This window comes from Tachyglossus aculeatus, chromosome 3, assembly GCF_015852505.1.
Source record: "Tachyglossus aculeatus isolate mTacAcu1 chromosome 3, mTacAcu1.pri, whole genome shotgun sequence".
Lineage (NCBI taxonomy): Eukaryota > Metazoa > Chordata > Mammalia > Monotremata > Tachyglossidae > Tachyglossus > Tachyglossus aculeatus.
In genome coordinates, this window is record NC_052068.1 from 36,255,013 (window position 1) to 36,270,033 (window position 15,021).

General features: G+C 42.2%; 1 protein-coding gene across 1 annotated transcript in view; it reads right to left on the reverse strand.

The window, feature by feature from the left end:
• HECTD2 (HECT domain E3 ubiquitin protein ligase 2) overlaps nucleotides 1–15,021 on the reverse strand; it is a 100,819-nt gene that overhangs the window by 41,051 nt on the left and 44,747 nt on the right. The window contains exons 7-12 of the mRNA XM_038743365.1: nucleotides 13,136–13,274; nucleotides 11,552–11,654; nucleotides 10,990–11,079; nucleotides 8,930–8,994; nucleotides 7,171–7,216; nucleotides 828–937 (exon numbers count right to left, since the gene is read on the reverse strand). Coding sequence (XP_038599293.1) covers nucleotides 828–937; nucleotides 7,171–7,216; nucleotides 8,930–8,994; nucleotides 10,990–11,079; nucleotides 11,552–11,654; nucleotides 13,136–13,274 — 553 coding nt within the window. The remainder of the gene's footprint in view (nucleotides 1–827; nucleotides 938–7,170; nucleotides 7,217–8,929; nucleotides 8,995–10,989; nucleotides 11,080–11,551; nucleotides 11,655–13,135; nucleotides 13,275–15,021) is intronic.

The window sequence follows — 15,021 nt, forward strand, 5'->3', positions numbered from 1 at the left end:
TGAAATGGGGACTTAATACTTGGTCTCCCTCCTACTTAGACTGTAAATGGGACTGTGGGACTGAGATTGAGATCCCCAGCCCTTACATAGTAAGCGTTTACCAAATACCACAATTATCATCATCACCGTGCAAAAAATATACAACCATCAGTTCATTTTAACAATGGGAAATGCAGATATATATAAAAATTACTTATCCAAATATTGCCTTCGATTTTTTTTTTTTTCATCTAAAATCTACTAGTCTACCTTGTGGCTGGGTGTAAAATGCTTCTCTGGCTTTGTAATAAATCAATTATATTTTTTGATGATGGATTGTATTTCAGATTACTGCACATATCAATTGTAGAAATTATGTTAAAAACTGATTTAAATACATCTACCAAAAAATTTAATTCAGGGCCTTTATAAGTCCCCGATAATTACACTACATGTGATGGATGATGGTGATGATGGTGAAGATGAAGATGGCGGCAATGACAGTTATTGCTTACAAAAAAGGAAATGTTAAATTTGTAATTAACAGTTGCCGATTCAAGGCACTCTTTTTGAAATACTTTAAAAACCTGAGATGTGTACTCCAAAAAAATTTACAAAACAAGCCCAAAAGAAGAAAATTCAAAACTGCTATCTATTCAACAAACTACATGAAACAAGGGGTAAACTAACTGTAATTAAAATAGATTTAATACCTACTTTATAAGCAGAATTTTACATTAACATCAAAATGTACACACTGTTACTACATATGACGTTGTTTAGACACTTTTTTTAAATTTTACCAAAGGTAAGGCTACAAAAATATTTGGAATCATGAAAACAATTACTTTTTAAACCAGTGAACCAAGAAATGATGATCAGCTTCGGGTAAGGTGGCTATCTGCCTTAGTAAGTGAGCATAGATGACATAAGTAGATGTCATGCTAAACTGAGGATTCTGAAAAGATAATAAAAAACATTTTGTGAAAATTCCAAATCATTAAAGGACAGTACTAATCACATATAATTATTTTTTAATGTTTCTAATTAAGGAACTAGTAAGATAAATCTAAGATTACAAAACCCCATATAATGATCTTTCAAACGAAAAGAAAAGTTCAGCTTCAAGCTTTTAAATGTAATTTTTGCCTTTTACCAAATATATCGATACGGTTACATGATGCTAAATAGGAGTATTAAAAAGGGAGGGGGAGTTGCCACAAATCTGCAGATTCACCTCAATGGACTTCATTCATTCAGTCGTATTTATTGAGTGCTTACTGTGACTTATGAAATACGGCTAACAATAGCTCCTTGTGGGCAAGGACTACATCTATTAACTATTGTACTGCATTCTCCGTATTTCAATAAATATCACCAACCGAACGTGCTGGTGTTTGGTGGACAGAATGCCTCTCAGCTGCCTTCCATGTTGTGGACCACTCCCTTCTCCTGGAAACATTACCTCCTCTTGGATTTTCTGCCACAGTTCTCTCCTGGTTCTTCTTCTTACCTCTGTAGCTGATCCATCCAAATCAATCAATCCAGTTCTCCTTCCCATTGTGAGCCCTGCATGGGACAGGGATTGTGTCCCACCTGATTAACTCATATCTATCCCAGCACTTACAGAGCTTGGCACATAGTAAGCGCTTAACAAGTATAATAAAAAAAATAATTAATTAATCCATGGCATGCATTGAGCACTGGTACAGCGCTTTGTACTTCAACTATCCTCTCTATGCAGATCCACATCTCCTCCCCTGATCTCTCTCCCTCTCTCCAGGGTCGCCTCTCCCTCTGACTTCATGACATTTCTACTTGGATGTCTTCCCATCACCTCAAACTTAACATGTCCAAAACAGAGCTCCTTATTTTCCCACTCTAACCCTGTCCTCTCCCGGACTTTCCCGTCACTGTAGACTGCACCACCATCCTTCCCATCTCACAAGCCCGCAACCTTGGCATTATCCTTGACTCCGCTCTTTCATTCAACCCACAAATCTGATCTGTCACCAAATCCTGTCAGTCTCACCTTCACAACATGGCTAAAATCCGCCCTTTCCTCTCCATCCAAACTGCTACCATGTGAATACAATCACTCATCCTATCCCACCTAGATTACTGCATCAGCCTCCTTTCTGACCTCCCAATCTCCTGCCTCTCCGCACTCCAGTCCATACTTCACTACAGAAACGCTCAGGACATGTCGCCCCTCTCCTCAAAATCTCCAGCAGTTACCTATCCACCTCCGAATCAAACAAAAACCCCTCACCACTGGCTCTAAAGCTCTCCATCACTTAGTGCCCTCCTACCTCACCTCACTTCTCTCCTTCTATAACCCAGCCCCCACACTTCGCTCCTCTGGTGCTAACCTTCTCACTGTGCCTCAATCTCACCTGTCTCGCCGCCAACCCCTGGCCCACATCGTACCTCTGGCCTGGAACGCCCTCCCTACTCAAATCCACCAATTACTCTCCCCTTTTTCAAAGCCTTACTGAAGCCACATCTCCTCCAAGAGGCCTTCCCAGACTAAGCCCCGCTTTTCCTCATCTTCCACTCCCTTCTGGTCACCGTCACTAGCTCCCTTTGATCTTCCCTCCTCTTCCCCCGCCATAGCACTTATGTATATATCTGTAATTTTATTTATTTATAATGATATCTGTTTATTTGTACTGATATCTGTTCCCACCCCACCTAAACTGTGAGCTCGTTTTGGGCAGGGACTGATTGTCTCTCTTTATTGCTGCACTGTACTTTCCCAAGCACTTAGTACAGGACTCTGCAGCGTGGCTCAGTGGAAAGAGCACGGGCTTTGGAGTCAGAGGTCATGGGTTCAAATCCCGGCTCTGCCAATTGTCAGCTGTGTGACCTTGGGCAAGTCACTTGACTTTTCTGTGCCTCAGTTACCTCATCTGTAAAATGGGGATTAAGACTGTGAGCCCCCCGTGGGGCAACCTGATCACCTTGTAACCTCCCCAGCGCTTAGAACAGTGCTTTGCACACAGTAAGTGCTTAATAAATGCTATTATTATTATTAATAAGCACTCAATAAATACAACAGAGTTGGTAGACACATTCCCTGCTCACAAGGAGCTTAGAGTCTAGAAGGAAAGACAGGCATTAAAATAAATGATGGACAGGGAAAACAGTAGAGTAGCAGGATATTTACACACTTCTTGTGGGGCTAGAGTGAGTATCAAAGTATTTAAACAGTACACAGCCACATGCATAGTCGATACAGAAGGGACGGTAGAAAGGGGAAATGAGGCTTAGTCAGGGAAGGCTTCTTAGGAGAGATATAGTTTAGGGAGGGTCCTGAAGAAGAGGAGAATGTTGTTCTGTTGGATATTCATTCATTCATTCAATCATATTAACTGAGCGCTTCCTGTGTGCAGCGCACTGTACTAAGCACTTGGGAAGTACAAGTCGGCAACATATAGAGAAGGTTCCTACCCAAATGTTTTTCCAGTGCTTAGTACAAGTGTAAAATACTGAATAAAAAATAAAATACTGATTAATGTATAAAAAAATACTACTACTACTGCTGTTTCTACTATTAAATACAAACAGGAAAAGCCAAAGTTTAGAGAGAGAAAAATGATACTTGGTAAAAAAAAACAAAACCATGGATCCCACTTGGAAAAGTAGTGGTTCTTTATTTTTAAAGATGATACTACTGATAGTAAGATCCTTTCCAAGTCAGCCAGTATGGGTGAAAAAACGGATGCATGACCAACACAACCTGACAGCAACACAATTAAGAGAAGACTATAACTGTGTTAATGGATTAGTTCCATACAGAAGTTGTCTGTTTTTGAGTCTCTTTCTTAGTATCCCAATTGACACAAAGTTTCTGCTCAAAGAGAGCAATCCTGTTTCCAGTTGTTGCCCACCAGGTTAATCTGTCTGTTCCAGTGGTCTTCCAACCATCCACTGCAATATCACATTGCTTGAAACTGTTTTTATTACACTTTTATATTGTTTACTCTACCCTTATGGCATATATTACTCTATTTATTTATTTTATTTATACATATTTATTCTATTTATTTTATTTTGTTAATATGTTTCGTTTTGTTCTCTGTCTCCCCCTTCTAGACTGTGAGCCCACTGTTGGGTAGGGACCGTCTCTATATGTTGCCAACTTGTACTTCCCAGGCGCTTAGTACAGTGCTCCGCACACAGTAAGCGCTCAATAAATACGATTGAATGAATGAATGAATGAATGAATGAGAGGGTTCCAGGCCTAAGGGAGAATGTGTTCAAGGGGTTGGTGGCGAGATTGATGAGAACAAGGTAGAGAGAGAGAATAGGTTGGCATTAGAGGAGCAGAGTATGTGGGTTGGGTTGCAGTAGATCATCAAGGTTAGGAGGGAGGGAGAGATATGACTGAGTGCCTTAAAGTCTAAAGCAAGGAGTTTTCATTTGATGCGGTGGTGGTTGGGCAACCACTGCAGGTTTTTGAGGAGTGGGGAGATATGGACTGAATAGTTTTTCAAAAAAAAAAATGATCCAGGCAGCAGAGTGAAGTACTGACTGGAGAGGGGAGGGGCAAGAGGCAGGGAGAAAAGTGAGGAGACTGATGCTGTAGTGAAGGTGGAATAAGATACGTTTTTGGGTCAGCCTGGTAGAGGTTTGGATGGAGAGGAAAGGGTATATTCCAGAGATGCTGTGAAGGTAAGACGGAGGGGAAGTCATTGCGATTGACCAAATGGGCTGAATGAGAGATGAGACAGGATCATATCAGGTTTATGGGGTTGGGAGACAGGGAGGATGGTGGTGTCGTCTCCAACGATTAGGAAAGTCAGAAGTTGGGCACAGGGTTTTGGGAGGAAGATGAGGAGTTCTGTTTTGGATATGTTGAGTTTGATATCCAGGCAGAGATGTCCTGAAGGCAGAAGGAATGTGAGACTACAGAGAAATAGAGAGGTCCGGGCTAGAGAGGTACATTTGGGAATCATCTGCATTGAGATAGCAGTTGAAGCCCTGTGAGCAAATGACTTAGCCATCTCTTCCTCTGCCTCCCATCCCTTAACTGTAGTTGTCCCACAAATGACCGTTTTAGGTTCCCTTCTTGTCTCAATTCACATTCACCTCTGTGGGCAGCTCATCTGCTCCCACCGATTCAATTATAACCTTCATACGCGTGGCTCCCAAATACACCTCACTAGCCGGATTTCTCTCTGCCTCTGCAATGTTGCATTTTGTCCTGCCTCTGGGACTTAGATGTTCCCCAGGGACCACAAACTTAACATATCCATCAAATACCATCATTAATATATCCAAATCAATTCCTCTTCCCTACCAACTCCCCTCCACTACATCTCATTTGACACCACCACTATCATCCCCAACTCCCAACCTCAGTATTACCCTTGATTTCTCCCTGTATAATGACCCCCTTATTCAGTCTGTCACAAATCTTGTCAGTTTTTCCTCCACATCCTTTCCAGATCTGCCCCTTATTCTCCAGCCAGAAGGCCGCCACGCAGGCCCAGGACCTTGCCCGACCCTGACTCAACTACTTCATCAGTTCATACTTCACTCTGCTGCCCAAGTCGTTTTTCTAAAATGTCATTACGCATATGTCTTCCCATACCTCAAACGGTTCCCCACTTCCCACCTCATTAAGCAGACACTTCGGGTCATTGGCTTTGAAGCATTACACCCACTTCTCCCTCCTATACTCTCTTCTCACACTATGCCCTGGCTCACACTTTTTGTTCCTGTTCACTGTGCTTCATCTCTCCTACCAACTGACCCCTTACACACCCTCCCCACTGACTGGGACTCTCTCCCCCTTCATATTTGACAGACCAAAGCTCTTCCCATCTTCAAAGCCCTTCTGAAATCCAATCTCCTCAGGACTCTAAGCTCCTTCTGTGGACTGTAAAGTCCTTGTGGGCAGGGAACATGTCTACTATATATGTTGCACTGTAATAATAATAATTCTGGTACTTGTTAAGCGCTTACAATGTGCCAAGCACTGTTCTAAGCGCTGGGGTAGATCCAGGTTACTCAGGTTGGACACAGTCCCTTTCCCAAACGGGGCTCACAGTCTCAGGCCCCATTTTACAGATGAGGTAACTGAGGCCCAGAAAAGTGAAGTAACTTGCCCAAGGTCACACAGCAAACAAGTGGCAGAACTGGGGTTAGAACCCATGATCTTCTCACAGGCCCATTCTCTATCCACTACACCATGCTGCTTCTCTTACTCTCCTAATTGCTTAGTATAGTGATCTGCATACAGTAAACACTCAATAAATACCGCTGATGGATTGACTGAAGTCTTCCCTGATTAATTTCTAATTTCCTCATTTTATATCCCCAAACTGCCACTTGAGTACTCCCACACTACCTAAGTTTTCACAACTCCTGCAACATTTATGCATGACTCATAGATTCGATTACCTTCTCCTCTCAGTAATTTATTTTTAGTGTGTGTCTCCTCCTCTAGACTGTATGCCCCTTGAGGACATGGATCATGTATACTAATTCTGTGGCACTCTCCCAAGAGCTTAGTGCAGTACTTCTCACAGGTAACTGCTCAATAACTACAATTGACTGACTGATTGACAATGGACAGCATAGTTTGGGGGTTGCCTAGAGGTGAGACAGGAGTTAAATAGCTACAGAGGGATCGGCAATGATTGTCATCATCAGCCTGGAAAGCTCCTTTTCCTCAAGCTTTTTAATGCTGTCACTTTCGTAGGGAGTGGGCTGAGCAGTGCTGCAAGTTGGCCACTTGCCCAGTGAGTCTCTTTCAAGTGGCCAGAGGTACGGCTCGAGAAGAGAATACATCAGGAGGGAGACATTCCTGAGACACCATTCTGACCCCTCAAGAATCAAAGACTAGGCAGGCTCAAGGTGTGACTAGTAAAAGTAAGACCATAAGACTGTAAACTCATTGCAGGCAGAGAATGTGTCTATTTATTGTTATAGTGTACTCTCCCAAGTGCTTCGTACAGTGCTCCGCACACAGTAAGTGCTCAATACAACTGAACGAATGAATAAAAGTAAAATATCTTTCCTCGTTTTCAAAATATTGTCAGTAGCTTAAATGTTTTAGCAATAAATGTTGAGGTGATTTGATAAAATAATCAATAGGTTCAACTAAATTAGAGGATTTTCACATACATTACTAATTTATTTCACTTTCACTTGGTTTAGCATCACATTTGACTTTCTTACCTGTAAAAGTATAAAGTATGCTCTAAGATCATCTTTTACTCGCGGCCTGGAAAAATAAAAGCATTTCAAAGACTACTATGAACGTGTAATTCTTACGGAGTTCATATGGAATTGATTTGACGTGTTTGCTGCAAAAATTATCTGAACTATTACAAATAAAGAATAATGTTAGACAGCATTAAAGGCTGGGATCACAATTTAATGTGGCAGAACAGAGAAAAGGATAGAATAAATCAGGAGAAGCTTTTTGAAGTGAGGTGGGTCTTGAGGTGTGATTTATGAAGGGATGATGTTCCATGCCTAAAAGATCTCTTGGGCAAAGCTCAAAGTTGGGAAGAGGAATGAGGCAGAAGTTTGGATTAAAATGGGACATGAGTGGAGATGGGTGAGATCGATCCAGCTGTTGGGAGAGCTTTGTAAAAAGCTAGTCGGAGGCTTGGGTTTCACCTAGAGAAAGATGGGTTGTGACTGGTGTCAGAGAGTATAAGTACTTCTAAGTTGAAGCAAAGTGGGAGGTGAGGAGAAGTATTTCAATAGCAGCTTCCAAATAACTCTGGAGTAAGGAGAGGCTGAGAGTTTGTGTGGCAGGTTACGAAGGTTTCAGCTGCTGGCCTGTTTGATGCGGCTCAGACACAGCTTTGAGATCAAGGTAGAAATTGTGACTTCCCTAACTTGGTCTGAGCTGTGAGGAGTCTGAAATCCTGCTGTTCCTTTGTCTCTTGTATTTTTGTTCACCTTTCCTTATGTTCCTGTTGGCAAAAGGCTCTCTCCCACCCCCATTCTTAGACTGTGAGCTCCTTGGGAGCCAGGGATCACAATTACAGCTAATCTATGTACTTCTTTCTCAGGGCTTACTACAGTGCTTTGCATATTATGAAATGCTAAATAAATATAATTACAACTAATAATAATAATTATGCTACTTGTTAAACATTTACTATGTGCCAAGCACTGTTCTAAGCACTGGGGTAGATACAAGGTAATCAGGTTGGACACAGTCTCTGTCCTACATGAGGCTCACAGTCTTACTCCCCATTTTACAAATGAGGAAACTGAGGCACAGAGCTGTTAAAGTGACTTGCCCAAGGTCATGCAGCAGACAAGTGGCGGAGCCGAGATTAGACCCACATCCTCCGACTCCAAGCCTGTATTTCTGCCACTAGGCCATGTTGCCCCCTACAAACTGGGAGGCATTTTTATAGTCTAGCTAAAAGAATCCTAAAGTTTGAGCAAGGGATGTAGATGTGGAGATGGGCAAGTATAAGCAATGTGGTGGAAAAGGAAGATTATAGGTGGGAGGGAAGTGAAAGAGAAGCATCACATACAATCCTGAAGCTCCAAGGTTGGCTGAGGAGTTGGGAAGGCAAAGAAGCCACTGGATATTCCGAGATGGGGGAATATCAAATGCTTAGAGGGTACAGATTCAACTGCATAGGTGACAGAAGGGAGAGGGAGTAGGAAAAATTGGGGCTTAGCCAGGGAAGACCTCTTGGAGGAAATATGACTTTATGACATGGGGAAAAGACAGGAAGCTCCATCTTTTGTGCTACTCAGTATTTCCTGACCCAATATTTCAAAACCAAACAAAACACACACGAAAATAATATACTTTTTTGGTACAAGTGATTGATAAGCATGCATGTTACCCTACATACCTATTCTAATGTGCCATATTTAAAATAATCTGTATTTTTAATTCCCAAAGAACTCTGGTATTTCATAGAGTTAAACTTCCAAATTTGAGAGTGTTGGCTCTTACCCTTTCCATTCCATTAATAGACTGTTGATGATTCCCTTTAGTACTGACTTCTGAATATCTTGAGGCTGTGGAGATGAATAAATGATACTATCAGGACTTTGGGCTCAAAAGAAAATTCAGTTTTACATTTTAGGCACACGTAATCTCCTTCCTGAATAAACGTGATTTATTAAACAATAAGCAAATGAAAAGAGACTTTGCTTTAGTCTGCTTTGTGCCACCACCAGCCCCAAATTAGGAAAGTTATGCCGATTATGTAGCCTTAATGAAGCACTGTAAATCTCATTTTATTAAAAAAGAATGAAAATCAATCGTTCAATCAATCATATTTACTGAGCACTTACTATTTGCAGAGCACTGTACTGAGCACTTGGGACAGCACAATACAACTGAATTAGCAGACAGGTACAAACTTAAGATGAGAGCTTTTGGAATTGAATACACAAATGAAAAACTTTACGATGAGAGCTTTTGGAATTGAAGAAATAAGCAAATGAAGAACTTAAAATTACACACACACATCATTTAAAGAAATAAAGCAATGAAAAAAATGCAGAAGTTCGGTATTCTACCTTCAACTACAGATAAAAAGATGACTCTAACTTAGTTCCTTAGAGATTCTGAATGTTCTGAATCTACTATCTGTGCTTCTCAGGCTCCTGCAATGTATTTTTCAGAGATGAGGATAAACAGTGGCTCAGTGATCAACAGCATTAGTGCTACTACCAGTTACTCCAAGTTGACTTATCTGAGACGGAGAGAGAGATATCACTGGAGATTTTTGAGGAGGGGAGTAACATGCCCAGAGCATTTCTATACAAAGATAATCCGGGCAGTAGAGTGAAGTATAGACTGAAGTGGGGAGAGACAGGAGGATGGGAGATCAGAGAGGAGGCTGATGCAGTAATCCAGTCGGGATAGGATGAGAGATTGAACCAGCAGGGTAGCGGTTTGGATGGAGAGAAAAGGGTAGATCTTGGTGATGTTGTGGGGGTGAGACCAGCAGGTTCTGGTGACGGATTCGATGTGTGGGGTGAACGAGAGAGTGGAGTCGAAGATAACACCAAGGGTGTGGGCTTGTGAGACAGGAAGGATGGTAGTGCCATCTACAGTGACGGAAAAGTCAGGGAGAGGGCAGGGTTTGGGAGGGAAGATAAGGATTTCAGTCTTGGACATATTGAGTTTTAGATGGCGGGCAGACATCCAGATGGAGACGTCCTGAAGGGAGGAGAAGATATGAGCCTGGAGGGAGGGAGAGAGAGCAGGGGCACATATGTAGATCTGGGTGTCATCAGTGTAGAGATGATAGCTGAAGCTGTGGGAGCGAATGAATTCACCAAGGGAGTGAGTGTAGATAGAGAACAGAAGGGGACCAAGAGCTGACCCTTGAGGAACCCCTACAGTAAGGGGACGGGAAGGGGAGGAGGAGCCTGCAAAGGAGACTGAGAATGGATGGCCAGAGAGATAAAAGGTGAACCAGGAGAGGACAGAGTCTGTGAAACCAAGGTTGGATAGTGTGTTGAGAAGAAAGGGGTGGTCCACAGTGTCATAGGCAGCTAAGAGGTCAAGGAGGATTAGGATAGAGTAGGAGCCGTTGGATTTGGCAAGAAGGAGGTCATTGGTGACCTTTGAGAGGGCAGTTTAGGTGGAGTGTAAGGGATGGAAGCCAGATTGGAGGGGGTCAAGGAGAGAGTTGGCGTTGAGGAATTCAAGGCAGCGGGTGTAGACGACTTGTTCTAGGAGTTTGGAAAGGAAGGGTAGGAGGGAGATAGGATGATAACCAGAATGGGAGGAGGGGTCAAGAGAGGGGTTTTTTAGGATGGGGAGACGTGGGCATGTTTGAAGGCAGAGGGGAAGGAACCAGTGGAGAGTGAGCGGTTGAAGATGGAAGTTAAGGAGGGGAGGAGGGAAGGGGTGAGAGATTTCATAAGATGAGAAGAAATGGGGTGGCAAGATTTGTGAGAAAATTTTAGGTTGCAAAAAGATGGTTTGGTAAACTTCATGCAATACTTCAGCAGAAATCCATCTATTTGTAAATAGGTCACATTTTTAATACTTACAGTATTTAATAAGGCATCATAAACAGCATTCACAAACTGAGCATTGATCCCAGAATCCTCAGTGGTATTAAATGGAGCATTGGCATCTTTCTGAAAATACAATTGAATTAATGAGTACTAGAGAAATGTTTTTAATGCCAGATCTCATTTACAACTAATAGATTTGTTCTTTGATAGAAATGTTCTTTACTGTTATTTTTATTACAGCAAAAAAAAAGAGACAGTTCTCTTGGAGAAATTCTTGAAGTTGGAAATAACTTTATTTGGAAAATATTTGGTATTTGCATGGATGTTGTGTGGTTAATTTTTATTCCCCACAAAGAAGTCTATTGGAATAATCCAAATGATTTCTTTGTGAAAACTAAAGGCATGTATTACTAATACCAAATATTTTCTGAAGTAGCACTCAGACTGTGCTCACAAGTATTTGTAACAGAAATACTTTCAATCACTCCTTCAGGATATTTGAAATACTATTTTACCTCATTAATATCTTTTCATCATCTCTTTAAATTAAAATGAGAAAAAAACATATTAAGCATAGATGAATTTTGTAACCTACCTTAAATGCAGCATTTAGTTGCGAGAAAGAATCAAATGTTGTTAGATAAAAATCATGTACAGTTTTCCATTCTCCGGATGACTTAACTTTCTCCACATTCTCCCTAGAAGGAGAATATACATATTTCTAACTAAAAAAGAATAATTTATGAATGTTAAATCAATCAATCAATCAATCAATCAATCATATTTATTGAGCGCTTACTATGTGCAGAGCACTGTACTAAGCGCTTGGGAAGTACAAATTGGCATCACATAGAGACAGTCCCTACCCAACAGTGGGCTCACAGTCTAAAAGGGGGAGACAGAGAATAGAACCAAACATACCAACAAAATAAAATAAGTAGGATAGAAATGTACAAGTAACATAAATAAATAAATAAATAGAGTAATAAATATGTACAACCATATATACATATATACAGGTGCTGTGGGGAAGGGAAGGAGGTAAGACGGGGGGATGGAGAGGGGGACGAGGGGGAGAGGAAAGAAGGGGCTCAGTCTGGGAAGGCCTCCTGGAGGAGGTGAGCTCTCAGCAGGGCCTTGGTGAAAAGGCAGGGCCTTTAATAAATGTTAAAGACATTTATTACCTCTCTTCAATCAATCATATTTATTGATCACTTACTGAGTGCAGAGCACTGCACTAAGCACCTGGGAGGATACAATATAACAGTATAGGGAGATCACTATTACCAGTTCACTTTTCAATATTACAGTTCAAGAGCTGTAATAACATTTGCATGAAGAGGGATAAACAGAGATGGAAATGGAGGGAAGGAAAAAGAGAGAGAGAGAGGGAGGGAGTAGGAGGGGAAGGAAGATATGGGGTTTAAAGATGATAGCTACTGTTGACAGTGAAATTTACTCATTCACTGGTCTCAAATTCCCACCCACTCCATTTCTGACAGACCGCCACTCTTCCCATCTTCAAAGGCTTGCTAAAAATCACATCTCCTCCTAGAAATGTTTCCTGTCTGTGCCTATAATAATAATAATAATAATGGCATTTATTAAGCACTTACTATGTGCAAAGCACTGTTCTAAGCACTGGGGAGGTTACAAGGTGAACAGGTTGTCCCATGAGGGGCTCACAGTTTTAATCCCCATTTTACAGATGAGGTAACTGAGGCAGAGAAAAGTTAAGTGACTTGCCCAAAGTCACACAGCTGACAATTGGCGGAGCCAGGATTTGAACCCATGACCTCTGACTCCAAAGCCTGGGCTTTTTCCGCTGAGACACGCTGCCTATAAACTTGGATCTGTACCCCTCAAGTCCTTAATATTCACCCCACCCTCAGCCCCACAGCACTTATTCTCTCCCATTTCCTCTACGTGTAGTTTATTTTAATGTCTGTCCATCCATCTTTCCCGCACCCCCCGACCCCCTGCCACCTCCTTGACTACAAGCTCCTTGTGGGCAGAGAACATGTCTGCTAATTCTGTTGTACTACACTCTCCCAAGTACTTGGCACAGTGCTCTTAGTTCAGTGTTCAATAAATACCACTGATGGCTTCACTGATTTCCCAAATCTATACTGAAAGAGAGAAGTACTAGGAAAGTACTGAAGGGATAGCTGCAACTTACTGAAAGTCCTGAATAGTTTTGTTGAGGAGAGGGAGGGCAGGCTCTGCGGGGGTTGGTGCCTTCATTTCAGGTGGCAAAGCGTCTGGAGAGACACGCTGTTTTTGTCTCACATCAAGGCAAATTGGTGGTCGCTCTCTCCCTGTGTAGCACAAAAAAAAAAAATTGACAATTATGAGTTCTAAGGCTATCTGAAATATAGAGTGAACTGGTGGAGAACTCCAAAGTTTACCTTTTATTTTTCTGGCTAAAATGTAAACCCATTGAAGTATTGTGTGAGGGACAGTAAATTAAGAGCATTTTGGAGGTTTGTTGTAGAATAAGAGAGAGCTAACAGGCCAAGAAGCACCATGGTGAAGTGGTTAGAGCCCGGGCTTGGGAATCAGGAGGTTATGGGTTCTAATTCTGGCTCCTCCGCTTTTGTCTGATATGTGACCCTGGCTAAGTCACTTCACTTCTCTGTGCCTCAGTCACCTCATCTGTAAAATGGGGATTGAGATTGAGCCCCATGTGGGACAGAGACTGTGTCCAATCCAATTTGCTTGTATCCACCCCAGCGCTTAGTACAGTGCCTTGCAGCATGGCGTAGTGGATAGAGCAGCATGACCTTATAGAGCTTGGCCCTGGGAGGCAGAAGGTTATGAGTTCTAACCCCGGCTCTGCCACTCGTCTGTTGTGTGACCTTGGGTAAGTCACTTCACTTCTCTGGGCCCCAGTGACCTCATCTGTAAAATGGGGATGAAGACTGTGAGCCCCATGTGGGACAAGGGACTGTGTCCAACCTGATTACCTTGTATCTACCGCAGCGCTTAGAATAGTGCCCAGCACATAGTAAATGCTTAACAAATACCATCATTATTATAATTACTTCACTCACCACAGGTCCCCTGGATGACAGCTCTCCCCATCTTCAAAGCCCTCTGGAAATCACATCTGCTCCAGGAGGCCTTCCCAAATTATCTTTCATTCTCCCCAGGTTATAATTTGCCAAATATCATTTCAGGAGTTCTGTGCCAACTACACACTTTTTTATGGCATTTATTAGGCGCTTACTATGTGCAAAGCACTGTTCTAAACACTGGGGAGGTTACAAGGTGATCAGGTTGTCCCACGGGGGGCTCACAGTCTTAATCCCCATTTTACAGATGAGGCAACTGAGGCCCAGAGAAGCTAAGTGACTTGCCCAAAGTCACACAGCTGACAAGTGTCGGAGCCGAGATTTGAACCCATGAACTCTCAAAGCCCGTGCTCTTTCCATTGAGCCACGCTGCTTCTCGTTGTGATTGTGTGATTGTGTGTGTACTCACAATCACTCACAGAATTCTTTTTTAATGGTATTTGTTAAGCATTCACTATGTGCCAAGCACTGTTCTAAGCGCTGGTAGATACAAGTTAATCAGGCTGGATACAGTCCCTGTCCCACACTGGGGTTCACTGTCACGGTAGGAGGGAGAACAGGTATTGAACCTCCATTTTGCTGTTGAGGAAACCGAGGCACAGGGAAGTGGATTGAATTGCCCAAGGTCACAAACATGCAAGCAGTGGAGCTGGAATTAGAACCCAGGTCTTCTGGCTCTCAGGCCCATGATTTATGCACTAAGCCACGCTGCTTCCCTTCTGAATTTCTGTATATATCTTACTTTCCCTACTACTTAAGTACTAACTCTTAAGTCTATCCACTTTTCCTTCTCTCTCAGATTTGTACATTATTTCAGTGGCTATTTCCCTCACTAGGTTGTAAGATTCCTGAGGGCAGGAGTCATACCTACCATCTATCGTACTCTCCTTAGTACAGTACTCTGCACACAATAAGCACTCAATAAATACGACTGAATGAATAAGTACTAATTACAGTGCTCTGAACACACACACACACAAGCAACACAAAT